Here is a 26,056-nt window from a genome sequence, read left to right as displayed (position 1 = left end):
CCGGGGGCCGCCCCCTCCTGGTCCCCCTAACCCCGGTCCCCTCCCGCCCTCCCGGAGCCCCGTGGCGGGCGGAGGGCGCCCCCTGGCGGCGGGCGCCGCCGCCGCTCCCGGTGCCCGCTCCGGCTGGCGGGTCGCGGCCGCCCCGGCTCCAAGATGGCGCAGGCGATCTTCGAGGCGCTGGAAGGTAACGGGGCCGCCGAGCCCAGCCGGGCCGACACCGGGGATGCGCCTTTTCTCGTTCCCCCCTCCGCGCCCACCTCCGCCGCACCGCGCTGCCGCCGCCGCCGGGCGGGATGAGGGGCCACGGCGGGGCCACCCCGCAGAGGCCTGGCCCGGTGCGGTGCGGTGCGGTGCGGGGGCCTTCCGGCAGCGCGGGGGCCGCGCCCCTCTCCCCTTCCACTCCACACTCCCACCCCCGCGGCGGCGCGCACCGGCGCGGCCCCGGGGCAAGCGGGCGGCGCGAACGGCGGGGGCGGGGCGGGACCGCACCGGGCATCCCCCGCTGCCAGCCCGGGGCTCGTCGCGCTGTCCTCGGTTGTCTGGGCCATCCCTGGCACCTGCCGGTAACCTGGGCCTGTGCCATCCTCTTCCTTTGCCTTAGGGCATCCCCACGCCACCCATCCCAGTGCTCCATGCACCGGGCAGCCCCCGTTAGCCCTGTGCCCGGTGCACCCCGCCACCTCCCGGTCCCCATCGCAGCCCCTGATCTCCCAGCCGCTGTTTCCGGTGGACTCCGTTCGCCCTCGTCTCTGTGCCCCTTAAACGCGACGAGCAGTCCCAAGGGCACCCCGACCACTCCTGTGCCCCTGTGCCCAGCTGGCTGGGACATGCTGGGTCCCACAGCTCCCCATCCCCGGGGCTCCGGCTGCCAGCACCACCGATGTGCCCCGGGGGTGGTCACGCTTGGTGGGTGCTGGCCTCTCATGCTGTGGGTGCCAGGTGTCTGTGTTGCCCGTCAAAAGCAGGGCAGTGCCTGCCTGCTGTCCCTGGTGCAGGGGAGTGACTCCTGCTCGCATGTCACAGCTGAGCGCTGGGACACTGTGCAGCAGGCAGGTGCCATCGGAGGGGACTTTTGGTCTCTACTCAGTCCTGGTTACACCAACATCTGGAGTATTGTGTTCAGTTCTGGGCTCCCTAATTCTAGAGGAGTGACAGGGAGCCACTGGAGGAAGCCTGAGGGAGGCTGTGAGGATGAGGAAGGGACTGGAACATCTGTGTGATGAGGAAAGGCTGAGAGACCTGGGGCTGTTTGGTCTGGAGAAGAGAAGGCTGAGAGGAGACCTTGTAAATGTCAACAAATGTCTGAAGGGTGGCTGCCAGGAGGATGGAGCCAGGCTCTTTGCAGTGCTACCCAGTGATAGGACAAGGGGCAATGGATGTAAACTCAGCCACAGGAAATTCCATCTCAACATGAGAAAAAAAAATTACTGTGAGGGTGCTGGGACCCTGGAACAGGCTGCCCAGAGAGGTTGTGGAGTGTCCTTCCCTTGAGAATGTCAAGTCCCACCTGGATGTGTTCCTGTGTGACCTGCCCTGGCTGATCCTGCTTTGCAGGGGGGTTTGTACTCGATGGTCTCTGGAGGTCCTACCCAACCCCTACCATTCTGTGATTCTATGGATGTGCTAAGCTGTGGCACTCTGACCTGTGCTGAGGGTCAGCCCATTTGGAGGAAAAACTATTTCACAAGGCATTTATTCCCTAAACTGGATTACCCACGATTTCCCTTGATGTGGGAGGATGCTGCTGGCTGGGAGGGAGGCCCTGCATGGGGACATCACCCTGTGCTTTGCAGACAGCACCTGTGATGGCAGCAGTGGGAAGAGAGCAGAGAAGAAACATTTCTCTCTGACTGACAGGTCAGTTGCTTATGAGGAGAGGCTGAGGAAGCTGGGGTTGTTTAGCCTGGGGAAGAGGAGGCTCAGGGGGGACCTTATCACACTCTACAACTACCTGAAGGGAAGTTGTAGCCAAGTGGGGGTCAGGCTCTGCTCCCAGGCAACTTGTCATGGCCTGAAGCTGTGCCAGGGGAGGTTTAGGTTGGATGTTATGAAGCTCTTCCTCATGGAAAGGGAAATCAGACACTGGAATGGACTGTCCAGGGAGGTGGTGGAATCACCATCCCTGGAGGTGTTTAGGGGAAGATTGGATGTGGCACTTAGTGCCATGGTCTGGTCGATGTGCTGGTCTTGGGTCATAGGCTGAGCCTGATGATCTCTGAGGTCTATTCCAGCCTCAATAATTCCCTGATCCTGTGAGATCAAAAGATTTGAGCCAAGTGAAGAAAATAAACCTGGTGGTGCTTTGCTTGTTTGTTTGTTTTAGCTTCACAACAATTGGCAGCTTTCAGCAGCTGAGCTCTTGTTTTGTTTCTTGATTGGGTTACCAGCCAGTGGTGATTTGGCAGAGGTGTGTGGCAGCCAAGGGGCAGAGTGTCTTGTCCCTGTCACTGAAGCAAGCTGGTCAGAAAAAAAGACTCAGAACTCAGGGCTTGAGGGGGAAGTAGCACCTCAACAATCTCGTTCCATCTCTAGCTGGGAGAAGTCTGAAAGGGAAGAGCACAAATCAGTAGTCCTGTAGTGTTGTCCTGGCTTCCCCATGTGGCCTTGCTTTGGTCAGGCTCTGGGGAAAGCCTGGAGAGAGGAGAAGAGAGGGTTTGGTTTTGAGGTTTCATGGCTGTGAAGAACACCTTGCAGACTGCTGCTGGCTGTAATGGGTTCATGATCAATCCAAAGCTTTCTCTTGGAGCCTGTGGATGGCTGTGAATGGCATCTCTGTGACCCCAGTGACTGCAGAGAGACTCTGCCTGGGTTATTGGACTGGGGGATTTCCCTCTGTGTTGTGACACTGCTGGGACTCGTGGACACTTGTGTGAATTGCCAGAGGAATGAAGTGCAGCCTGGTTGTTGAAGAGAAGTGGTAGATGCTCCATCCCTGGAATTGTTCAAGGCCAAGCTGGATGGAGCCTTGAGCACCCTGGTATAGTGGTAGGAGTCCCTGCCTGTGGAACTAGATGATCTTTGAGGTGCCTTCCAACCCAGACCATGCTGTGGTTCTATGCTCTTTCTGTTATCCTGGACCCCCTGTCTCCAGCAGGAGGCTGAACACAACCCTGACAATATTGCTGCATCACTGTTGCCTGCCTTCAGGCCTTGGCTTCTCCTCAGGGTAGCAGGGTTGAGGCACTCATCTGCCTTTATTACATGGAAGATCTGCTGTGTGCCAGAAGAAAACCCAGCTGCCCAGTGCCAGGCACTTCAGGAGTGGAATTCCTGATGCAAACTCTGCTTGAGACGCTTCACCTGGATTTTTGCTCCCTCTTTTTCCTTTCCTGTCCTGGTAGCTTCCTCATGCTGAAGAAGGGCTGCTCCATTTCACTCCCTTGGTTTGGTGTGCCTCTGCAGTTGCCCAGGAGGTTCTTTGTCCAAGAGGAGGTGTGTTTTAAAGCAGGGCTTGTGTGGCTGCCAGAAGATCCACCCAGGGGTGCTCCAGCGGCGTTCTGCTGGTGGGGCTGTCCTGCAGGGCTGGTGGCAGCTTCTCTGGCCAAGCACAGGCTTGCAGAACTGGACCTGCAGCTTGGCTCTGCCTCCCTGGGGTGTGTGTGAAAGGGCTGGTTTCTTGCCAGTGTGTCAGGTAGGGTGATCTCCTGCTTGCCAGTAGCTGCTGGTGCCCTCTGCTCCCCAGCAGGTAGAGAACAGTGCTCTCTTCTCCCCCAGGGGCATGTGCAGTGTCTGCAGCCTCCTCTTGCTGCCATGGATTGGCAGTGGTGTTCGCAGAGTCTGACTGTACCTTGCTTCACACTGGAGATGCAGGAGAAATGAGTATTTAGGGAATCTTTAAAATGCTGTGGATTAGATGGGCAGTCCCCAGCAGGAAGGAAACGTCCTGAATCCACCACCCCTGGAGGGACTGAAAGGCTCTGTGGATGTGGTGCTGAGGGACATGGTTTAGCAGTGCACTTCATAGAGTGGTTGGGGACCTCCAGAGATCATCCAGTCCAACCTCCCTGCCAGAGCAGGGTCACCTGGGGCAGGTCACACAGGAACACATCCAGGTGGGTCTCCAAAGTCCCCACAGAAGGAGACTCCACAACCTCTGTGGGCAGCCTGCTCCAGGGCTCCAGCACCCTTCGAGTTTTTCCTCAACACTTGGCAGTGTTGGGTTAATGGTTGGACTCGACGACCTTAAAGGCCTTTTCCAGTTTCTATAGGAAATATTTGTAGAATTATTTAGATTTCTAAAATGATTTTAAAATGTCCAGAATAAATGATTCTGTGAATGGAAATGAGAGAGAGCAGCTGGCAGCTCTTGCTGGAGAGGAGGCTGTGGAGGAGCACAGTCCTGGGAGTGGGGGGCAGCCATGGTCTTGCTCTCTGGTGTGTCCCAGAACCAGGGTGGCAGCTGGTGGCTGAGCAGGTCCTCCCAAAGCATCTCTCTCAGGGACACCCACACTTCCTGTTTCCTTCTTAAAAGCTGGATCTGAATCCTGCTGGAGTTCATAGCCCTGTGTCTGGGAATGCTGGCCCTGGAAACAGGGAGGTATTTCTGACTGCTGCTGAGATGGAGTTGCTGCACACCAAGGGTTTTGTCTTCACCCTGCTCAGTGCTTGTGTGGGCTGTGTCACTGTCACAGGCACATCCACCCAGGCTGCTGCCCCATCTGGCCTGTGACATCCCAAATGTCTCCTCCTTCTTCTGTGCAGTTGTGAGAAGAGGAGGCTGAGAGGGGATCTTATTATATCTGAGGGGTGGGTGTCAAGATGAAGGTGCCAGCCTCTATTCAGTGGTGCTCAGTAATAGGACAAGGAGAAATGAAAACAAACTGGAACCCAAGAGGCTCCCCCTCAACATGAGGAGAAACTTCTCTGCTGTGAGGGTCCCAGAGCCCTGGAGCAGGCTGCCCAGAGAGGTTGTGGAGTCTCCTTCTCTGGAGACTTTCAAGCCCCATCTGGACGTGTTCCTGTGTGACCTGCCCTGGGTGATCCTGCTTTGGCAGGGAGCTTGGACTTGATAATCTCCAGAGGTCCCTTCCAACCCCTACCACTCTGTGATTCTGTGATTCTTAGCTCTTTCCATACCTGCACTTCGTAAGCATCCTTCCTCTCTACACCAAATGCCTCAAACCAAGCTCTCTTTTGGCTTTCCTTCTCCTCCTTCCCTTTCCTTCCTGTGTCACAGCATGTACAGGGGCAGGTGGATGTCTCTTCAGTGAGGTGTAGAGGGGGGTGAGAAGGTGAGTGTGGCTCTGGGAGAAGCCAGCAGCAGGCAGAGAGCAGTTTCCCTCCGTGACTCACGAGCGAGCTGCCAGTGTCCAGCTGTGCTCCAGGGACCATCCCTGCTTGTGTCTCCTTGCAGGAATGGACAATCAGACTGTGCTGGCTGTGCAGTCCTTGCTGGATGGTCAGGGAGGTGTGACAGACCCATCTGCTCAGAATGTCAACTCCTCCAGTGGCATCCAGTCCATGGGTGAGTGCTGGGAGCACTGGGAGGGAGAGAGGAGGGGTAGGAGGGCTGCAGATCTCTTCCCACAGCCTGTGCTTGTGACTCTGGCATCAGTCATCTGCCAGTGCTGTGAGTCCTGAGGAGAAGGGGTGCAGCAAGAAAAGTGTGGCCAGAAGGTCAAGGGAGGTTCTTCTCCCTCTCTATTCTGCCCTGGTAAGGCCACATCTGGAGTACTGCGTCCAGTTCTGGGCTCCTCTGTTCAAAAGGGCCAGGGACTTGCTGGAGAGGGTACAGCAAAGGGCTACAAAGATACTGAGGGGAAGGGAACATCTCTCTGATGAGGAATAACTGAGAGGATTTGGGCTTTTTAGTCTGAGAAAGAGCAGCCTGAGGAGGGATCTCATCAGTGGTGATCAATACTTCAAGGGTGGGTGTCAGGAGGACGGGACCAGGCTTTTGTCAGTGGTGCCCAGTGACAGGACAAGGGGTAATGGGCACAAACTTGAACATGAGAAGTTCCATCTAAACATGAGGAGGAACTTCTTGAATGTAGGGGTGACAGAGCCCTGGAGCAGGCAGCCCAGAGAGGTGGTGGAGTCTCCCTCTCTGGAGACATTCCAAACCTGCCTGGACATGTTCCTGTGTGAGCTTCTCCAGGTGAGCCTTCCTTGGCAGCAGTGCTGGATTCGATGATCTCCAGATGTCCCTTCCAACCCCTACTATTCTGTGATTCTGTGGAAGGGGCAGTGCCCAAGCAAGCAGAGATGGAAACAGTCATGACCATGAACCTGCTCATGTGTTCACAAAAAGGCATGAAGGGGGGCAGCAGCAGTTCTCTCTGCCACTCCTGCTTGTCACTGTTCACATTTTCCATGTAATGAGCATTTCCTTATCCCCTGGGCCTGTGCAGCTGCTCCAGTCGTGCAGTGGGAATGAATGTGGGAGCTGGGCATTTCTGTGCCCATCAACACTCACAGGGCTTGCCTAGGACTCGCTGGGTAGATGCTAGGTTATCCCCTGGAGGAGGTGCAGCCTGTGTCCCCAAAAACGTCCTGCTTCAGGCAGTGACTCAGACAGGAGGTAGAGCCCTGGGAGTCTGACTGGGCTGAGCTCAGAATGGTCTGTGCTGGTGTGGTTTGCCAGTGCTGCAGATCTCATCTAGGACATAGTAACTGGGTTGTCTCTTTTTTTGCTTCTAACATCAAGCAGAGGCACCAAAGATGCCTCTGGTCTGGTGGCAGGGTGGCTTGCAGACACAAGCTGCCATTATCCGTGTCCCCTGCTCCAAGTTAGTTCTCTTCCTTTGGGCAACCTGAGTCATAAAACCTGCCTTGGCTGGTGTGACACAGGGGCTATGGAAGAAGCTGTTTGGTGTGAGAGCAGAGGTGCTACAGCAGCAAGGCTGGGTTGGTTGGTCATGTCTGGGATGAGAAGACAGACAAAAGGATTCAGTTTGTCCCAGGGGTAGACCAGGTTTTGTATATAGGAATAGGGCTGAGATGGACTCAGTTGCATCAGTTGGCTTTAGGGAGTGCTGGGACTAGGCAGGAGGGACAGTTTGGCCCTTGCAGCTGATACCTCATGATGATGATGATGATGATGTCCTTGAGGTGCTAAGATCCAGAAGGTGTCTGTTTTCCTGCAGCTGTGGTTGTTAGGTGCAGCACTGGGGAACACAGAGGACAGCCTGGAGCACTGACCCTGTCCCTTTCGTTGCAGATGATGAAGATGTGTTCCTCTGTGGGAAGTGCAAGAAGCAGTTCAACTCCCTGCCTGCCTTCATGATCCACAAGAGAGAGCAGTGCCAGGGCAATGCTCCTTCCCTCTCCACAGTCTCCCTGGCCACCAACAGTGTGTACAGCCCCTCCATCACCACGGGGCAGCCGGCTCCCAGTGCCAGCCGCCAGGTACTGGGCAGCAGGCAGAGCCTCTGCTGCTCTGTCACCATGGTTTTGGGACTGGGGGCACCTCTGGGTGATGCTTTCAGATCCAGTGGTGCCCCATCACTGACATCTGTTCTAGGAGGCTCACTTGTGGTCCTGTTGGCTTTTGACCTTGTGGTTAAAGCTGCCTGGTCCTCTGCAGCAAGGGATCCTCCAGCATGAGTGTCTGACAGCCCTTTTTCAAGGCAAGGAGGGGTTTCATGTTGTGTCTGTGCTACAGCCAGATCTTGGCTCTACCCAAGAGCCCCAGGGGCACAGCCTGGCAGGCTGACCTCATGCCTGGAGGCTCTTGCTGACCCCTGGGCTGATGTGGAGGGCAATGTCTGGAAACTTCATCCTTCCTTTTGGTTTCCTACAAGGAAGTCCATGTGCCATGGTGTGATGAGTGCTAAGGGAATGTCCTTTCTGGAGTGACTCCTTCCCAGCTGACTTCTCAGGAGCAAGTCCTTTGTGCGTGACATGTACTGTGCCTGCAATCGTGGTGGTTTCCAAAGTGCTTTCAGGCCAACTGTTCCTTTCAAGTTAATCCAGTGCCAGTGGATGGTGCTGCCCAGAGCTGCAAACTTGGGGTGTTTCCCCCTAGAACATGAGGAGAGCCTTCCTCCCTTAAGTCTGAAGAGATGAGCCAGATGCTCAGTATCTGCAGCCAGAACAGCCTCCCTCAGCTCTCCATTTTCCCTACCTGAAGGAAGCAACTGGGAGAGGCCAGAACTTGTCCATGGCCAGTTTGTCCTGCAGATCTTGTTCAATAAGCCCAGATTGTCCTGCAGATCTTGTTCAATAAGCCCAGATTGTCCTGCAGATCTTGTTCAATAACCCCAGATTGTCCTGCAGATCTTGTTCAATAACCCCAGATTGTCCTGTAGATCTTGTTCAATAACCCCAGATTGTCCTGTAGATCTTGTTCAATAACCCCAGATTGTCCTGCAGATCTTGTTCAATAACTCCTCCTTTAAATTGTAGCCAGTGGCCACTTCCCAACCTGCTGTCACATTTTTTACCTGCTCTTCTGAAGAACACTTCTGGAGCTACCTTGTTGTAAGGGCTAGAAACTACCATGGCCTCAGCATGTAGACAGTTTCTAGCTGCAGGTAATTCCTGTGGCTCCTCTGCTGAGCAGGGGCTGTGAGAGCTGAGTGTCTGAGGCCCAGTAAATTGCAGTGTCATTGGGTTTTGTTCTTTGTTTTGTCCCCTTGCTGGTGTCTGTCCTGTTGCTGGTCAACAGTGCTTTCTTTTTTATCTTTCCCTTCAGCAAATTTCTACATACATAGCTGTTCCCCCATCCCCTCTGATCCAGACCCTGGTGCAGGGGAACATCTTGGTGAGTGATGAGGTGCTGATGTCAGCCATGTCTGCTTTCACATCCTTGGACCAGCCCATGCCCACCGTGCAGCCCCCGGCGCAGGTAAGGGACACCGATGGGCCCAGGGAGTCCTGCTGCACGGGGCTGTGCTTGGACAGCAGGAGAGTCCTGCTGGGTGGATCAGACTCTAGAGATCTGCTTCAGCACTGAATCCTGGGCGCCCTCCCAGTGTGCCTGGGGAGGAGTGAGAGGTCATTCCTCTCTGACAGGACAAGAGGAAGTGGCCACAAGTTACACCAAGGGAGGTTTAAGTTGAACGTGAGGAGAAACCCTTCACAGGAAGGGTTCTCAGACACTGGAACAGCCTCCCCAGGCAGGTGGTTGCATCCCCACCCTTGCAAAGATGTGGTGCTGAGGGACCTGGTTTAGCTCCAGGCTTGGTAGTTAGAGAACTGTTGGGCTGGATGATCTGGAAGAGCTTTTCCAGCCAAAATGATTCTGTGATTCTAAAAACAACAGGAGAGCTCCAGGGCCTGCTCTCTTCTGGTGTCTGTGCTCCTGGATGCTCAGATCTTTGTAACATGGCCACTCCAGCCTTCTGCTGAGCCTTCATAGAGTGGTTGGCTTCCAGAGCCCTTGTCAGTTTGCTCCATGGATCTCCTTCATCCTGGGATGGTTGCCTTGGAGCTGGCCAGGCTGTATGCAGTCCATGCTCTGAAAATGTTTTGGTTTTGGTTGTTTTTTTTTTTTTTTTTTTTTTTTCAGCTAGAAGCATTAGAAACTTTAAATCTAAAGTGAAAAATAAAGCAGTGGGGCCTCAGTGCTTGGGTTTTGGAGGAGACAATGTCTGTCGGCAAGCCTCTGGAAGGCAGCACAGCCTGTTCCAGCCTTATGACCAGACATTGTCACTGTTCTGCAGGTGCTGGGTTGTGTAGGGGTATGGAAAGGTGTGTGAGGGAACAACCCACCCCCCGCTCATCGCTGCTGCATGGTCAACACCTTGTCTGTCTCTCCTCTTCTGGTTTCAGAGCAGCCTGAGTATGCACCCCGGGGCTGGTTACCTCTCCCAGCCGCCCCCACCACCGCCTCCCCCACCGCCACCCCCTCCTCAGCCTCCGCCACCTCCCCCGCCGAGCATGGGGGGTCCCGGGCAGCCCAGCGCGGGGGGCGGTGGGGTGGTGGAAGTGTACAACGCTCCTGCTGCCATGGCAGCCAGCGGTGCCGTGGAGATCCAGACGCTGGGCATGCAGCCCTACCCGCCCATGGAGGTACGGCCGGGGCCGGGGCCGGGGCCGGGGCGGGGCTGGCCGCCTGCTCTGCTGCTAGCCAGCAAGGCTGGGAGCACTGGGGAGGTGCAGCCTGGAGGGAGGTACAGGGAAAGCAGCTCTGGGAAGAAGGACCTGGCAGTGCTGGTGGGCAGCAAGTTCAGTATGAGCCAGCAACGTGCCCTTGTGGCCAAGAAGGCAAATGGAATCCTGGGGTACGTTCAGAAAAGTGTGGCCAGCAGGTCAAGGGAGGTTCTTATCCTCCTCTGCTCTGCCCTAGTGAGGCCACATCTGTGTCCAGTTCTGGGCTCCCCAGTTCAAGAGAGACAAGGAACTACTGGAGAAAGACCAGTGGAGGCTACAAAGATGCTGAGGGGCCTGGAGCACAGGAGGAAAGGCTGAGAGCCCTGGGACTAGGTGGCTCCTTCAGGATGTTTCTTTGCTGTCCTCTTGTTGCTGTAGTAGCTGCTGGATGCTTTGTGATGTTCAGTAGGAGAATTTCATGCTGTGCAGGTGTAAGCTGCCAGGCAGAAAAGGACCTGGGGATGCTGGTGGGAGCTCTATGAACATGATCCAGCAGTATACCCAGGTAGCCAAGAAGGCCAACAGCATCTTGGCCTGGATCAGCAATGGTGTGGCCAGCAGGAGCAGGGCAGGGATTGTCTCCCTGTACTCAGCACTGGTGAGGCCACACTGGGTCCAGTTTTGGGCCCTCACTCCAAGAAGGACATTGAGGGCTGGAGTATGTCCAGAGCTGGGCAACAAAGCTGGGGAAGGGTCTGGAGAGCAGGGCTGGGGAGGAGCAGCTGAGGGACTTGGGGGTGTTTAGTCTGGAGAAGAGGAGGCTAAAGGGAGACCTCCTTGCTCTCTACAACTCTTTGTAAAAGACGTTGGAGTGAGGTGAGGGTTAGTATCAGGTGATAGAAAGAGAGGAAATTGCCTGAAATTGTGCCAGAGACAGTTAGGTTGGAGATGAGGAAAAATATCTTTGCTGCAAGAGTGGTCAGGGATTGGCACAGGCTGCCCAGGGAGGTGGTGGAGTTCCCATCCCTGGAGGTGCTCAGGAAAGGTGTGGCCATGGCACTCGGGGACATGGTTTGATGGCCATGGTGGTGATGGTTTGGTGGTTGGACTCAATGATCTTAGAGGGCTGTTCCAACCAAACAATTCTATGCAGTTTTAGTTGCAGACATGCTGTTGGACTGGTGAGACACACATTTGATCCAGTGTGGCAGGAGGCAGAAAGCAGCCAGACTGCTGGCCTGGGGTGGGAAGTGCTGGGCACAGAGGTGAGGGCACAGTGTAGCAAAGCTGCTTCCACTGACCAGCTGCACTCTTGCAGGTACCAAGCCAGTGCGTGGAAAGCCCTGTGTACCCTTCTCCTCCTGTCTACAGCCCTGGGAAGCAGGGCTTCAAGTCAGAGAGCACTGGCACTGCCACCCCTTTGAGCAGTGCTGGAGGGGGCACCGTGGTTGGCTTCGATGCCACCTCCGCTGCCAAAAGCCGACGCTGCAAAATGGAGAGCGGGCTGCAGGAAGGTGAGTGCCCCACTGCACTGCCACTGCACTGCCACTGCACTGGCTTCTAGGCCACTGTGCTGGGGAGCATTGAGCCATGGGCTCTGCAGGCCCGGAGGGGTGGCACTGGCTGTGTGTGCAGCTCTGGAGAGGAACTCGGTGCCCTCATGAAGCTGTCAGGAGTGCTTCTCGTCTGTCCCCTCTGAGAGCATGTGAAGGGAGTGTCACTGAGCTGCTGCATGGGCAAGCCTGTGCTGAATCCCTGCAGCCACATGCTTGTTGGATCACACCTGAGGTGGGGAGGTCCTGCAAAGTCAGGTGTTGGAGCTGGGGCTGGTTTAACCCAGGGAAGACTGCCCAGCTCGAGGCTGTGGGGCTAGATGTGTCCTGGCCTCCAAGCCTCCCTTCTCAAGGTCTCAGCAGACCCTGCCATGTGTTTCAATACCTGTGAAGAAAACCTCCCAGCTGAAGCAGGACAGAGATGTGCCCATTCCAGAATGGAGGAGTGGCAGATCCAGCCCAGTGCTGGTGTGATGCAAGCACTTTCTGAGTGACAGGGGTGGAAGAAAGCCACAGTGGCCTTCCTGCCCAGGCAGGCTGGGCCTCTGGAGTTACAACCATACAGATGCTAGAGGTTAACCTTGTTTGCTGAGGTGTCAGTGACCATGCAGGCTGCAGCTCTAGGCCAGAGTTTCCTGGAGCAGCCCACAGATCTGCTGCCTTCCATTGGTTTATCACAGCAGACAGAAGGTGTGACTGATCTGCCGGATGGGAGGACCATGCATGAGCTGTGGCTGCTGTCTGACCTTTGAGGAGTTCACAGGAGAGAGGCAGAACCAGGGCCCTTCCTCTCACTAATGCTGTGCCATTCAAGTCCTTTGCAGCACAGCTGGAGGGGGTCCCTGGAGAGGTTAATGTCTGAAGGGGATGTCCTGCTCCCTCCACTGCTGCTCTCCTCAGTACCTCTAGAGTTGGCTCAGCCTACATTTAACAAGTTTGTGCCCATAACCTCTCTCCAGTCTGGCCAGGTAGACCTTATCCTTTCAGAAGCCCTTTCTTGTTGTTCCTGAATAGACATTCCTTGGGGTGAGGGCCCTGTGCTGCACGATCTCATTCCCGGGTGTGCTCTTGCTCTTTCAGGCAAACCCAAGTCCCCCAAGCTGAAATGTACTTACTGTGATAAGGCCTTCACCAAGAACTTTGACCTGCAGCAGCACATCAGAAGGTAATGGGCACAGCAGAGTGGCTGGGGTGGAGGTGGGCACAGCTCCAGGGAGGGAGTCTGCACAGCCCAGTAGGCCCAGAATCTGTGCTGTACTGGGAGGTGATCCCTCATCCCTTGCACTGGAAGGTGACCTTTCATGCCTCTCACTCCAAGATGCCTTCTCCGCTGCGCTCCCTTCTCCGCTGCGCTGCCTTCTCCTCTGCGCTGCCTTCTCCTCTGCGCTGCCTTCTCCGCTGCGCTGCCTTCTCCGCTGCGCTGCCTTCTCCGCTGCGCTGCCTTCTCCGCTGCGCTGCCTTCTCCGCTGCGCTGCCTTCTCCGCTGCGCTGCCTTCTCCGCTGCGCTGCCTTCTCCGCTGCGCTGCCTTCTCCTCTGCGCTGCCTTCTCCTCTGCGCTGCCTTCTCCGCTGCGCTGCCTTCTCCGCTGCGCTGCCTTCTCCTCTGCGCTGCCTTCTCCTCTGCGCTGCCTTCTCCTCTGCGCTCCCTTCTCCTCTGCGCTGCCTTCTCCGCTGCGCTCCCTTCTCCTCTGCGCTGCCTTCTCCTCTGCGCTCCCTTCTCCTCTCCCCTCTGGCAAGAGGCAGTCGAAGTCTCCAAAGTTTCCCCCAGCAGAGTCTGCCAGACTCAGGACAGAGGAGAAGGAGCAAGTGGTCATTTTGCACCCCTTCCCAGCCTGGATTCCTCACATGACACACTTCATGTGTCCCCTCTTTCTCCTGCAACAGAAAGGCAGGGTAGAAAAACCTTTTTGCTGTGGACAAGGGAGAGCAAATCCGGGGAGAAAAGGGGCTGCAAGGTCAAAGAGAAATGTGCAGGGTTGATAGGGAAGAAAAAGCTGAGAAAGGGATGGGGTGCCCAAGATACACAGAGAGACCCTGGCAGCCATAGTGCTGCTTTTGCTGCAGAGCTCTCTTCCTCTCCCACTTCTCATCATCCCAGGCCAGAAGCGTTTGCTCTGTGCACGGGGCCTGTTTCCCCAGGCCTCTCCCAGCTCTCTTACTCCAGTTAATCACATCTCAGAGCCCTCCTTTGGCTGGCCCACAGTCCATGCCTAGGGGCTGCCTCTTCTCTCTGCTGATGTGGTGCCTTCTGCCTCCAGTCACACAGGTGAGAAGCCCTTCCAGTGCATCGTGTGTGGGCGAGCCTTTGCCCAGAAGTCCAACGTGAAGAAGCACATGCAGACCCACAAAGTGTGGCCCCCAGGCCTGGGCTGCACCATCTCCCGCAACTCCATCACCCTGCAGGTCATGGCCTTGAACCCCAACCAGCCAGAGGATGAGGAGAGCACAGGTTTGCTGCCTGGGGATGCCATGTGCCTGGGCTTGAGCGGGGGAGTCTGCACATCCCTGCACCTCCAGGCAGGGAGCAGGGGGAGACAGAGGCTGTGTGTGCTGTCTGCATGCCTCCTGTGGGCTTTAGAGGCTTGAGTCATATTTGCTCCACACCAGCTGGCAGGAATTGCAGACAGGATGAAGTGTCCTCCTCCATCTGACTCCCTGCAGGTGCAGCTTTGGCAGTGCTTGTGCCACACAGACAGGTCCAGTGGAGATTTAGTGCAGGCTTGTTTGCAGTGTGCAAGTCACTGAGGCAGAGAAGAGCTTCTGGATGCCCCTTCTGCTGGTGGCCTTGGTCCTGGTAGGAGGGGAGGGAGTGCAGTGACAATGTCACATCTAGGACAAGGCCCCACTGGAGCTGCCTTCTGCAGACATCATGGACTGTGAGCTGCTGCTGGAGCTGCTGCTCTTGTCTCCTATCTGGTTCTGGTTCACTGGTGGAAGGCTGTTCTGCTCCACAGAGCACAGTTATGTCCCTGAAAAAGAAGAATGGTTTGAGGAGAAGGAGCTGGAGTAGTTGGAGCCCTTAATGATCTGTAGACAAATGTAAAACTACCTTGTTAGGGAGATTTGCCTGATCTAAAGGGTCTGACTTTGAAAGGAAGGAAGGAAGAGCCTGAAGCCAGTGCCAGGCCTGCTGTGTCTCAGCAGCATGGTGCTTGCAGAGCAGCTCTCAGAGCTATCTCGTGGCAGGCTGTGACTTTCTCTCTCCCCTTCTCCAGATTTGACTCAGCAGCCCTCAAGGAATCCAGCACCACCACCCCAAGACTTGAGCCCCTTGGAAGAGAGTGAGGCAGGCAAACTGGAAACCAAGCAGGTGGTCTTGATTGATAGCTCTTACCAGTGCCAGTTCTGCCCCAGTAAATTCAACACCTATTTCCAGCTCAAATCACACATGACACAGCACAAGAACGAGCAGGTAGGGGACAGAGGATGCCCTGTGTTGGTGACAAGATTGGGATGGGCTTCACATAGTGCACTGGCTGCAGGGTCTGGCTTCTGTAGAGCTGCCAATGCTTCCAGTGCAGCTCAGCTCTCTGCTTGGCGGGACTGGATTGCAGCTGTGTGCTTTGAAAAGCTCTGCTGCTGCCACCCTGCTGAGTGAGAAGTCAGCTGAGCAGGTTTGGGTGGCTTGAGAAGGAAAGAGGCAAAGTCCGAAGTTTCCAGTGTAGGTGGCAGCTCTGAGGTCGTGGGACACTCACTGCTGGAGTGTTGTGGTCTCACCCACTCGAGTGGTTTCAGGTTTCCTCCCCCTTTCCTTTCTAAGGGAATGCCCTGACCATCTGTGTTTGCAGAGCTTTCAGCTCCTGGCAGGTTCTGCCATTGCCTTCCCCTGGAGCTGTCACCATGTTGATGCTGAGGTGCTCAGCACTGTCCTCTGCCTTCTGAGGAGGGCAGCAGAGGGAGGGGATGTTTTACTACCACGTTGTGTCCTGCTGCAGCACAGGGCAGGGTTTCACTGCTGAGCCCTGAGTGAGCTCTGCTATGGCTGTGGGCACGGTGGGATGCTCTGGGAAGCACAGTGGGATGCTCTGGGAAGCACAGTGCTGCTTTGTTGCTAACCTCAGCTCAGCTGTGTCCCAGCACAGTGGCTCAAGGGACAGTGGTCCCTTTCTGTAGGTGACCCAGTGGCAAGGATTTCCAAAACAGAAGGCCACTGTTGGCAGAGGATTTTCCCTCTTTCCATGGTGTGCCACTCCAGTTGCTCTTCCTTCTTCTGCCAGGTGTACAAATGTGTGGTGAAGACCTGTGCTCAGACCTTCCAGAAGCTGGAGTCCTTCCTTGAGCACATCAAGAGCCACCAGGAGGAGCTGAGCTATCGCTGCCACCTCTGCAGCAAGGACTTCCCCTCCCTGTACGAGCTGGGTGTCCACCAGTACTCCCACAGCCTGCTGCCCCAGCACAGCCCCAAGAAGGACGTGGCCGTGTACAAGTACAGTAGCCATGGGTGCTCCCAGGGCTTGTGGGAGTCAGTGGGTGCAGAGTCTGTTTGGCTGAGTGGTGGGGACATCAGAGGGGGCTGCATGTTGAGTGCCTGCAGCTCTTTTGGTGGAAAATAGAGGCCCTTCTGCCAGGCTGCTAGGGCCAAGCACTTGGAATGCAAGGAGCCTTTTGAGGAGACTGGAATCTTCCCAAGGCTGGGATCAGCTACGTGGGAAGAGCTCATCACTGCAAGAGTCCTCTTAGTACCAGCCAAGAGTGAGATGGGCACAGCTGAGCCTGCACTGGGCTGGGCCAGAGACCCAGGAAAGCCACATTCCCAGCTGTTTCCTAGGAGTCTTAAACACCTGCAGGAATGGGAGTGTGGGCCGGAGAAGCTGGGCCCAAAAAAACTTTTAGTACCTTTGCTGTGCAAGGGTCTACCTGAGAAAGCCATTCTGCTGGTGCAGGGGGAAATCAAGTGAAGTAGGTGAAGAAGGAGGTGAAGTAGGTGAGAAGAGCTTCTGGAGCTTTTGAAATGCCTATAGAGGAGGAGTAGGAAGCCCAGAAGACAATGAGGTCACTTAGAAGCTTCATGGAATAAGTTTCTGCTATTTCTTGCATGATTTTTAGTTCTTGTATGGTGGAACTCCATCCTACAGCTTGCTAGTGGGGTTCTTTGACATCAGAGCCCTGCTTACATCTGAGGAGAGTTCAGACTGACCAAAGGAAAATGGTTTCAGAGCAGATAGTTGGTGTGGGTGCCTCTGTGCTCACTGCTGGTGGTGCATGTCCCCATGGTCCTTCAGCAGTCAGCTTTGGCAGAGGTCTCCAGCAGAAATACTGCCAGGATGTGTGAGATCAGCTGAACTGGGTGGAGAGAGCCCAGGTGGTGGCATGAGTTAAATCTTTGTTAGATGCTGGAGAACCCAGGCGGAAGGATGCCACTCTCTGGCTGCCCCAGCCATGGGTAACTGCTGTTACACTCTGACCCTGCTCCCAGCTCCTTCACTGGGAGCTGCTCTCTCTGTGCAGTGAGGATGGAAGGAGGTGTTCCAAGTAAGGTGAAGTCAGGGCTTGTCTGCATGAGGAGACACATTACCCTTGCTACAGGAGAGACATTGAGGTGCTGGAGCAGGTTCAGAGAAGGAGAACAACACTGGTGAAGGGTCTAGAGAGAAGCAGCTGAAGGAGCTGGGGGTGTTCAGCCTGGAGAAAAGGAGGCTGAGGGGAGACCTTCTGGCTCTCTACAACTCTCTGAAGGGTCAGAGCCAGGTGGGCTTGGTCTCTTCTCTCCAGTCACAAGTGACAGGACAAAAGAAAATGTCTTCAAACACTGGCACAGGGTGCCCAGGGAGGTGGTTGGATCCCCATCCCTGCAGGTGTTCCAGAGAGGCAGAGCTCTGGTGCTGAGGGCCATGGTTTAGCAGCAGCCTTGGTAGAATTAGAGAATGGTTGGACTGGATGACCTTAGAGGTCTCTTCCAGCCAAAATGATTCTGTGGTTCTGTGAACACATCAGCACATGCTGAGGTCTGGATGCTTCCATGGGAGTCTGTGTGGAAGAGCAGGAGTAATTTAGAGGCAGCCAGTTTTGTAGCATCTCCCCCTCTGAAGGATGCAGTGTGAGTGTGAGCTGGCTCTGTGGGTTGCTGAGGTTTGGGAGCACCTGGGTGGTGGTGGCATTGTCTGTACCAACCTGAGCCTGTCAGAAATCATCCTGGGAGGTGGCTGGGGAATGTGCTGGGCAGTGCTGCCCATGGAGTGGGGCTTGCTGGCCACAGCCTTGCTCTCAGGCTGTGTCCTTTCTCTCTGCACTCAGGTGTGTCAAGTGTGTCAATAAATACTCCACCCCAGAGGCCCTGGAGCACCATCTGCAGACAGCCACACACAACTTCCCCTGCCCTCACTGCCAGAAGGTGAGTGGGAGACTGCTGTGGAGCTTGTCCTGGACACCTGGCTAGGGCTCTTCATGGGGGCAGGAAACCTTCTTCTTTCCTCTCCCTTCCTACCTCCTTTCCTCTCCCTTCCTACCTCCTTTCCTCTCCCTTCCTACCTCCTTTCCTCTCCCTTCCTACCTCCTCCTTTCCTCTCCCTTCCTACCTCCTCCTTTCCTCTCCCTTCCTACCTCCTCCTTTCCTCTCCCTTCCTACCTCCTCCTTTCCTCTCCCTGCCTACCTCCTCCTTTCCTCTCCCTGCCTACCTCCTCCTTTCCTCTCCCTGCCTACCTGATCACAGGACGTCAGGGGTTGGAAGGGACCCAAATAGATCATCAAGTCCAACCCCCCTGCCAGAGCAGGACCACAGAATCCAGCACAGGTTTCACAGGAACACATCCAGACAGGGCTGAAAAGGCTTCAGAGAAGGACACTCCACAACCTCTCTGGGAAGCCTGTTCCAGGGCTCTGTGACCCTTACAGTAAAGAAGTTCCTCCTTGTGTTGAGGTGGAACCTCCTGTGCTGCTGCTTTCATCCATTGCTCCTTGTCGTATCACAGTGAGCAAGTGAGCAGAGCCTGACCCCTCCCTCCTGACCCCCACCCCTCAGATATTTATAAACATTTATTAAATCCCCTCTCAGTCTTCTCTTTTCCAGACTGAACAGCCCCAGGTCCCTCAGCCTCTCCTCCCCAGGCAGTGCTCCAGTCCCCTACTCATCCTCATAGCCCTCTGCTGGACCCTCTCCAGCAGGTCCTTGTCCCTCCTAAACTGGGGAGCCCAGAACTGAACACAGTACTCAAGATGAGATCTCACTAGGGTAGAGTAGAGGGGGAGGAGAACCTCCCTGGATGTGCTGGACATACTCTTAATACACCCTAGGATCCCATTGGCCTTCTTGGCCCCCAGGGCACACTGCTGTCCCATGGATAACTTGTTATCCACCAGGACTCCCAGGTCCTTCTCCACAGGGCTGCCCTCCAGTAGATTACCTCCCAACCTGTACTGGTGCAGTTCATTATTCCTCCCCAGATGCAGGACTCTGCGCTTGTTTCTGAAGGATATTTTTATGTGCGTTTGAGGGTTTGGGTTTTTTGTGTTTCAGGGAGTTTATGTTTGTTTGAGGGTTGGGGTTTTTTTTTGTTGCTGTTGTTTGAAGAGTTTTTTCAAGGATTTTGTTTGTTTGAGGTTTTCATTTTTGTGTTTTTTTTTTTTTAGTTTGTCTGAAGGATATTTTGTTTCAGGTGTTTTGTTTGCTCGAGGGTTTTTTTTTTTGTTTGCTTGAGGGGTTTTTGTGTTTGCTTAAGGGGTTCTTGTTTTTGCTTGAGTTTTTTATTTTTCTTGATTTATTTTTCTTGCTTGAGGTTTTTGTTTTGTTTGTTTGGTTTTTTTTTTTTTTTTGCTTGACTGAGTATTTTGTTTTGCTGGAGCTTTTTGTTTGCTTTTCTTCCTGTTAGATTTTTTTTTGTTGGTTTGGAATTTCATGGTTTATCTTTGGGTCCTTTTTTCCTTTTTTCCTCTTTTCCTCTTTCCTTTTTTCCTTTTTTCCTTTTTTCCTTTTTTCCTTTTTTCCTTTTTCCTTTTTTCCTTTTTTCCTTTTTTCCTCTTTTCCTCTTTTCCTCTTTTCCTCTTTTCCTCTTTTCCTCTTTTCCTCTTTTCCTCTTTTCCTCTTTTCCTCTTTTCCTCTTTTCCTCTTTTCCTCTTTTCCTCTTTCCCTCTTTTCCTCTTTTCCTCTTTCCCTCTTTCCCTCTTTCCCTCTTTCCCCTCTTTCCCTCTTTCCCTCTTTGCCCTCTTTCACTCTTTCCCTCTTTCCCTCTTTCCCTCTTTCCCTCTTTCCCTCTTTCCCTCTTTCCCTCTTTCCCTCTTTCCCTCTTTCCCTCTTTCCCTCTTTCCCTCTTTCCCTCTTTCCCTCTTTCCCTCTTTCCCTCTTTCCCTCTTATTTTGAGGTTGGGTTTGTTTGTTTGCTTGCTTTTTAATTAATTAAAGCCCTGTCTGTATTTTCCATGTCCAAACCTGACGCTTCTCTCAGTGTGCCCTTTCTAGTGAAATCCATCACCACAAGCCTCTTAGACATCCTCTAGAGGCCACAGCTGCAGGCTCAGCAGCGTGCCTGGCGTGCTGCTGGCCCTCAGGCTGGGCTCTGTGCCTTTGCAGGTGTTCCCCTGCGAGCGGTACCTGCGGCGCCACATCCCCACGCACGGAGGGGGCAGCAAGTTCAAGTGCCAGATCTGCAAGAAGTTCTTCCGCCGGGAGCACTACCTCAAGCTGCACGCCCACATCCACTCGGGTATGGCTGCCCCTGCTGCCCCCTTGCCATGGCCTGCCTCTTGTCCTGCTAAGCAGAGTCACAGAGCTGACTCTAGGAGTTGGATAAGATGACCTTGGAGGGTCCCTCCCAGCCCAGTGCAATCCGTGAGTTAGTTTTAGTAACAGAGGTTCAGGAGATCGTGGAATGGTTTGGGTTGGAAGGGACCTTCGAGATCATCCAGTTCCAACCCCCCTGCCATGGGAGGGACACCTCCCACTAGCCCAGGTTGCTCAAGGCCTCATCTAACCTGGCCTTGAACACCTCCAGGGAGGGAGCATCCACAGCTTCCCTGTGCAACCTCTTCCAGTGTCTCACCACCCTCATGGGGAAGAATTTCTTCCTCATGTCTAATCTAAACCAAGCTTTTTCCAGTTTGAAGCTGCTTCCCCTCATCCTTTCACTCCATGACTTTGGAAAAAGTCCCCAGCTCTCCTGTGGCTGCCTTCAAATCCTGGAAGGCTGTTCTAAGGTCTCCCTGGAGTCTTTTCTTCTCCAAGCCGAACAGCCCCAACTCTCTCAGTCTGTCTTCATGGGGAAGGTGCTCCAGCCCTTGGATCTCCTTGTGGCCTCCTGTGGACCCACTCTAACAGTTCCATGTCATTCTCATGTTGCAGGCTCCAGAGTTGGACATAGGACTCCAAGTAGGATCTTAGCAGAGTGGAGCGGAGGGGCAGAATTCCCTCCCTGCCCCTGCTGCCCACGCTGCTGGGGCTCGGCCCAGGACAGGGCTGGCTCTGGGCTGGCAGCACACAATGCTGGCTCATGTTGAGCTTCTCATCACCTAGCACCCCCAAGTCCTTCTCCTCAGCACTGCTCTGCATCCATTCTCCACTCAGCCTGTATCTGTGCTTGAGATTGCCCTGACTCAGCTGCAGGACCTTCACTTGCCTTTTTTGAACTTCATGAAGTTGTCATGGGCCCTCCTCTCCAGCCTGTCCAGGTCCCTCTGGATGGATCCCTTCCCTTCAGTGTGTCAATTGCATCACACAGCTTAGTGCCCTCAGCAAACTTGCTGAGGGTGCCTTCACCCCACTGTCCATGTTGCTGCCAAAGATGTTAAAGAAAGTTGGTCCCAACATTGACCTTTTAGGAGCACCACTCATCACTGCTCTCCACTTAGACGCTGAGCTGTTGACCATCACCCTTTGACTGCAACCATCCAGCCAATTCCTTTTCAAAACCTTTATAAATGGTTTTGATTTGGCCTCATGCCCAGAACTGCACCAGTCTGAAGTGGGACAGAGGTAGCTTCCCCACTGCCTGTGGTTGCAGAAGGTGAGAAAGCTGGCCCTGGAGAGCAGGAGCAGCGTGGGTGGTGTGGATTGCCTCCATCCATTTACCCAGGCAGGGTAGGGAAGCTGGGAGGAGTTTGCAGAGGTGCAGAGTGGCCCAGCTGCCACATGAGAGGGGCCAGCCCTGTGGTGACTGGGCCAGCCCTGTGTGACTGGACTCTTGGTGACTCTTGGTCTCTTTCTCCAGGGGAGAAGCCCTTCAAGTGCTCGGTGTGTGATGCAGCTTTCAACCGCAAGGACAAGCTGAAGCGCCACATGCTGATCCACGAGCCTTTCAAGAAATACAAATGCCCCTTCTCGTATGTAACCTGTCTCCACCTTGGTGGCATGTCCCAGTGGGGTTGGCATGGGCCTTGGGATGGAAGAAATGCCCCCTCCCAGGTACCTGAGGGTACATGTGTGGCATCTGCCCATTCGCTGCTTCTTGGGGAGGCAGGAACGAAGTGTGCTGTTGTACTGGGAACCCAGAAGTCCCAGTTCTCTGTCACTGACCTCCTGTGGGGCCACATCACTTCATCTCAGTCCATCAAGGCTTGTAAAGGCCTGCCTACATGGGGAGTTGCACTGGGGAGCACTGGGACCAGGAGCACAGGGTTGCCAGAATGATGGGTCCTCCCCAGCTGCCATGTCTCAGAAAGCACTTGGCAGCAGGAGCTGAGGTAGGAGTCAGAGAAAGCCAGGTTCAGTAGGTGCATCCCAAATCCGTGGCACAGCCATGGGTCTTCTGAGATAGCCAAGACTGACTTCTCCCTACTCCAACCACCTGGTGGAACCATTGAATCACTTTGGTTGGAAAAGACCTTTAAAATCCTCAAATCCAGCCATTCTCTAACTGTGCCAAGGCTGCTGCTAAACCATGGCCCTCAGCACCACAGCTCTGCCTCTGTGAAACACCTGCAGGGATGGGGATTCAAACACCTCCCTGGGCAGCCTGTTCCAGTGGTTGAGAAATCTTTCAGTGAAGAATGAAGAATTAGAAGAATTTCTTCTAATGTCCAACCTAAACCTGCCCAAGTGCAACGTGAGATCTTTTTCTCTTGTCCTCTCACTTGCTACCTGGGAGAAGAGGCTTGCCCACCTCCCTTCAGGAAGTTGTAGAGAGCAAGAAGGTCACCTTTCATTCTCCTTTTCTCCAGGCAGAACAACTCCAGTTCCCTCAGCTGCTGCTCAGCAGACCTGTAGTTCCTTCCAAAATACTTTTGTCATCACCTGGGATCTTGAACCTGCTGCTTTTAGCAGACACAGACTGTGTGTAGTCTAGCAGAAGCCACAGGTCCCAGCAGCAGCCTTTGTGTTTCTGACCCCTCTCCAGAAGGGCTGAAGTAGTGCTGCTAAAAAGGGTTCTGGGTCTCTTTCTGGTTCAGGATGTGTTTATAGGTGGTTCTTCAGCTGGTTCAGGCTGCTCACCAGCATGTATTGTCCTTACAGAAGCCACACAGGCTGCAATAAGGAGTTCAACAGGCCTGACAAGCTGAAGGCTCACATCCTGTCCCACTCGGGTAAGTGCAGCTCTGCCCAGGCTGCTGCTGCTGCTGCTGCTGCAGCTGCTTGGGAGCAAAGGGGCTGGGGGTGCTGTGGAGCTGCAGGAACATGTTGGAGGAGCAAGCCTGAGGTACAAGAGACAGTAAACTGTAAAAGGGCTTCTGCTTTATACCCTCATGAGTGCAGGATGATCCTGACAGCTGCTTTCCCTCCTCCCACTGCTCAGCTAACACAGCCTCAGTCTAGTTTGCTGTGGCACAGTGTTTCCCACATAGAGGCCTCAGTTCTTAATGCTTCTTCATTCTAGGTTCTTTGCCTCAGCTGCAGGCCTAAGTGAGCTGTGTCTGAGCTGTGGGTTGTTTGCTAGGGTAGTTTCAATCTGTAGGCAGAGCTGGATGTGTTTGCTGTTAAATGAGTATCCAGAGAGCTCTGCCTGCTTCTCCCCAAAACCGTCTCACATTCAAAAGGAGATCTCATGGGATTTGATTCCTTTCTCCTTGTGTTCCAAAACGATGCTCCCACTCCTAATCATGACAAATAATTTGTTCCCAGGCCCTAGGGAATGTTCAGACTTCGGTCTCTGGGGGTAGAACTGAAAGTCTTTTCTCATGCCTGTGGTGTGCAAAGCCCTGCAGAGAGTGGTCAGCTGGGACTGTGCTGACAGTGCAGTGGATGATTTCACACTTGGGAGAAAAAAACAAAGTGAAACTTTTTTTTTACTTACCAAATACACTTGAGAAACATCAAAGTTTGACACTGGTTTGCATTTTGATCACAGTCACCTGACAGATTTTCCTGGTGATATTTTAAACCTAAGAACTCTTCTGCTAGCCCCTCCTAAACACAGTGATTCAAGGTGTAGCTGCTCGTCCTTTTCTTGCACATTTGCCTGGCACAATCCATTTATCATAGGATGGTTTGGGTTGGAAGGGACCTTCAAGATCATCTAGTTCCAGCACCCCTGCCATGGGCAAGGACATGTTCCACTAGACCAGGGTGCTCAAGGCCTCATATCTCCTTAGGGTTTTGAGTTGTTTTACTTAGCAAGCTGGGGGCTTCTTGAATGAGGAGGTGGCTGTTTGAGGCTTTCATCAGGGAGTGAGTTCAGAGGAGGGCCACAAAGATGATCCAAGAGCTGGAGCACCTCTGCTATAAGGACAGGCTGAGAGGGTTGGGGGTGTTCAGCCTGGAGAAGAGAAGACTCCAGGCGGACCTTAAAGCTGCCTTCCAATACCTGAGGGGAGCCTACAGGAAGGCTGAAGAGGGCCTTTCCATGAGGGTGTCTGGAGACAGAACAAGGGAGAATGGTTCGAAGCTGAGGCAGAGCAGGGTTTGACTGGATCTTAGGAAGAAGTTCTTCAGCATGAGGGTGGTGAGACTCTGAAATGGGTTGTCCAGCGAGGCTGTTCAAGACCAGGTTGGATGAGGCCTTGAGCAACCTGATCTAATTGAGAGGTGTCCCTGCCCATGGCATGGAGGATGGAGTAGATGATCTCTGAGGTCCCCTCCAACCTAAGCCATTCTCTGTGTACCAGTGAACATCTCCTTGGAAGGTAGAGGTGAAGCCATCCTGCACCTCCTTATCACGGTGCAGACCTTTCCTGAAGGCCAGCAGTAGGCTGCAGGCTCTCTGACTGAGCTCTCTCTCTCTCTCTCTCCCCACCGCTCCCCGCAGGGATGAAGATCCACAAGTGCCAGTACTGCAACAAGTCCTTCAGCCGCCGTGCCCACATGGTGGAGCACCAGCGCTCGCACACCGGCAACTACAAGTACCGCTGCCCCACCTGCGGCAAGGGCTTCACCCGCCACAAGTACCTGAAGGACCACAAGTGCCGGCTGGGCTCCCCCAAGGACAAGGACCTGCAGCTCAGGAAGCCCCAGAAGAAGCGTGTGGCGCGGGGGCGCAAGGCAGGCCTGGCCCTCCCCGGCCAGCTGGGGCTGGCTGAGCTCAAGGACAGTGCGGCCGGGGAGAGCCCCCCCGAAGGAGTCCCCAGCAAAGAGCCCTTCCAGGAGTCGGACGCGGTCCTGTCCATCGTGGTAGGGGGGTCGGGAGCTGCCGACCCGGACCTCGGGCAGCCCAACAGCATCGCCTCCAACCTGGGCCTGGCTGAGCTGCAGAGCCCCTCGGACGGCCCCTGCGCCATGCTGGCCGTCCCTGTGTACATCCAGACCACGGAGTGACCGCCTGTAGAGCCACTGTGTGGCTGAGGGCTGCTGCCGGGGCTGGCAGGCTCAGTGCCGAAACGTAGCCCAGTGGGAAAGACCAAAGCTGTTGTGGGGAGGTCAGATGGATATGGGAGAGAATGGCTTTCGTCTCCACTTGTTCTTCCCATCCTTGGGCAGAGGACTGCTTGGAAGCCACCAGTGGCTACGAGGCACTGAAGAGAATGGCTCTGTTATTTCTTGTCCCTCTGCGTCGCTGCTCAGCCCAGGGCAAGAAAGACTCAAGCTCCCTGAATCAGGGTAAGAAAAGGAGGGTGCAAACTTGCAACAGAGTTGCTGCAATCAGGTGGCTTTGCAAATCACAGCCTGTCCCATCTGTGGTTTTTCTGGCCTAAAAGCTGTATTGCCCAGTATTTGGGTGGCCTTTCCGAGAGCAAACGATCCTTCCTAGTGGAAGCAAGTTCATCCTGAGATCCTTTGGGAACACTGTTCAAAATCCCCTGATATAGACTCATCTCAGGTATCTTTCTCCTCTCTGTCTCTATCAGTAGAAAGATCACCTTGTCTGTACTAATGTGTTATAAATACCACGGATCTCCTGTGCTGTGTGCAGTCAGTGGTGGGAGTGTGAGATGTCTCCTCCCTGGCTGGTATTTTCTCCACAGGGTTTGTCCTTTTCATGATTTTTCTTCATAGCTGAGGATCGAGGGATTTTCTCCTCCCAGCAGATTGAAGGAGGTTCTCCTCCCCCTCTACTCTGCCCTGGTGAGACCTCACCTGGAGTATTGCATCCAGTTCTGGGCTACCCAGTTCAAAAGGGACAGGGATCAGCTGCAGAGAGTCCAAGGGAGAGCTGTGAGGATGATGAAGGGCTGGAGCACTGCCCTATAAGGAGAGGCTGAGAGACCTGAGGCTGTTTAGTCTGGGGAAGAGAA

The 26,056-nt window shown here is 54.4% G+C and overlaps 1 protein-coding gene across 2 annotated transcripts; it reads left to right on the top strand.

Moving 5' to 3' along the window:
* Positions 1-153: 153 nt before the first annotated feature.
* Positions 154-25,139, top strand: ZNF341 (zinc finger protein 341). 2 transcript variants are annotated; one of them, XM_054392038.1, is made up of 15 exons: positions 154-184; positions 5,354-5,464; positions 7,160-7,347; positions 8,636-8,788; positions 9,715-9,954; positions 11,294-11,474; positions 12,609-12,693; positions 13,786-13,998; positions 14,765-14,939; positions 15,745-15,953; positions 17,762-17,858; positions 20,031-20,163; positions 21,664-21,775; positions 22,905-22,975; positions 24,634-25,139. In XM_054392038.1, exons 1-15 carry the CDS (start codon positions 154-156, stop codon positions 25,137-25,139), a joined length of 2,505 nt encoding a protein of 834 aa, XP_054248013.1. The 2 variants fall into 2 exon arrangements, with proteins under 2 accessions (XP_054248013.1, XP_054248012.1); XM_054392037.1 differs by having other exon boundaries at positions 11,294-11,489.
* Positions 25,140-26,056: the final 917 nt, after the last annotated feature.

This window comes from Indicator indicator, chromosome 24, assembly GCF_027791375.1.
Source record: "Indicator indicator isolate 239-I01 chromosome 24, UM_Iind_1.1, whole genome shotgun sequence".
Lineage (NCBI taxonomy): Eukaryota > Metazoa > Chordata > Aves > Piciformes > Indicatoridae > Indicator > Indicator indicator.
Note: the sequence above shows the minus strand (reverse complement) of the source record. Positions and strands in the feature narration are given on the sequence as shown.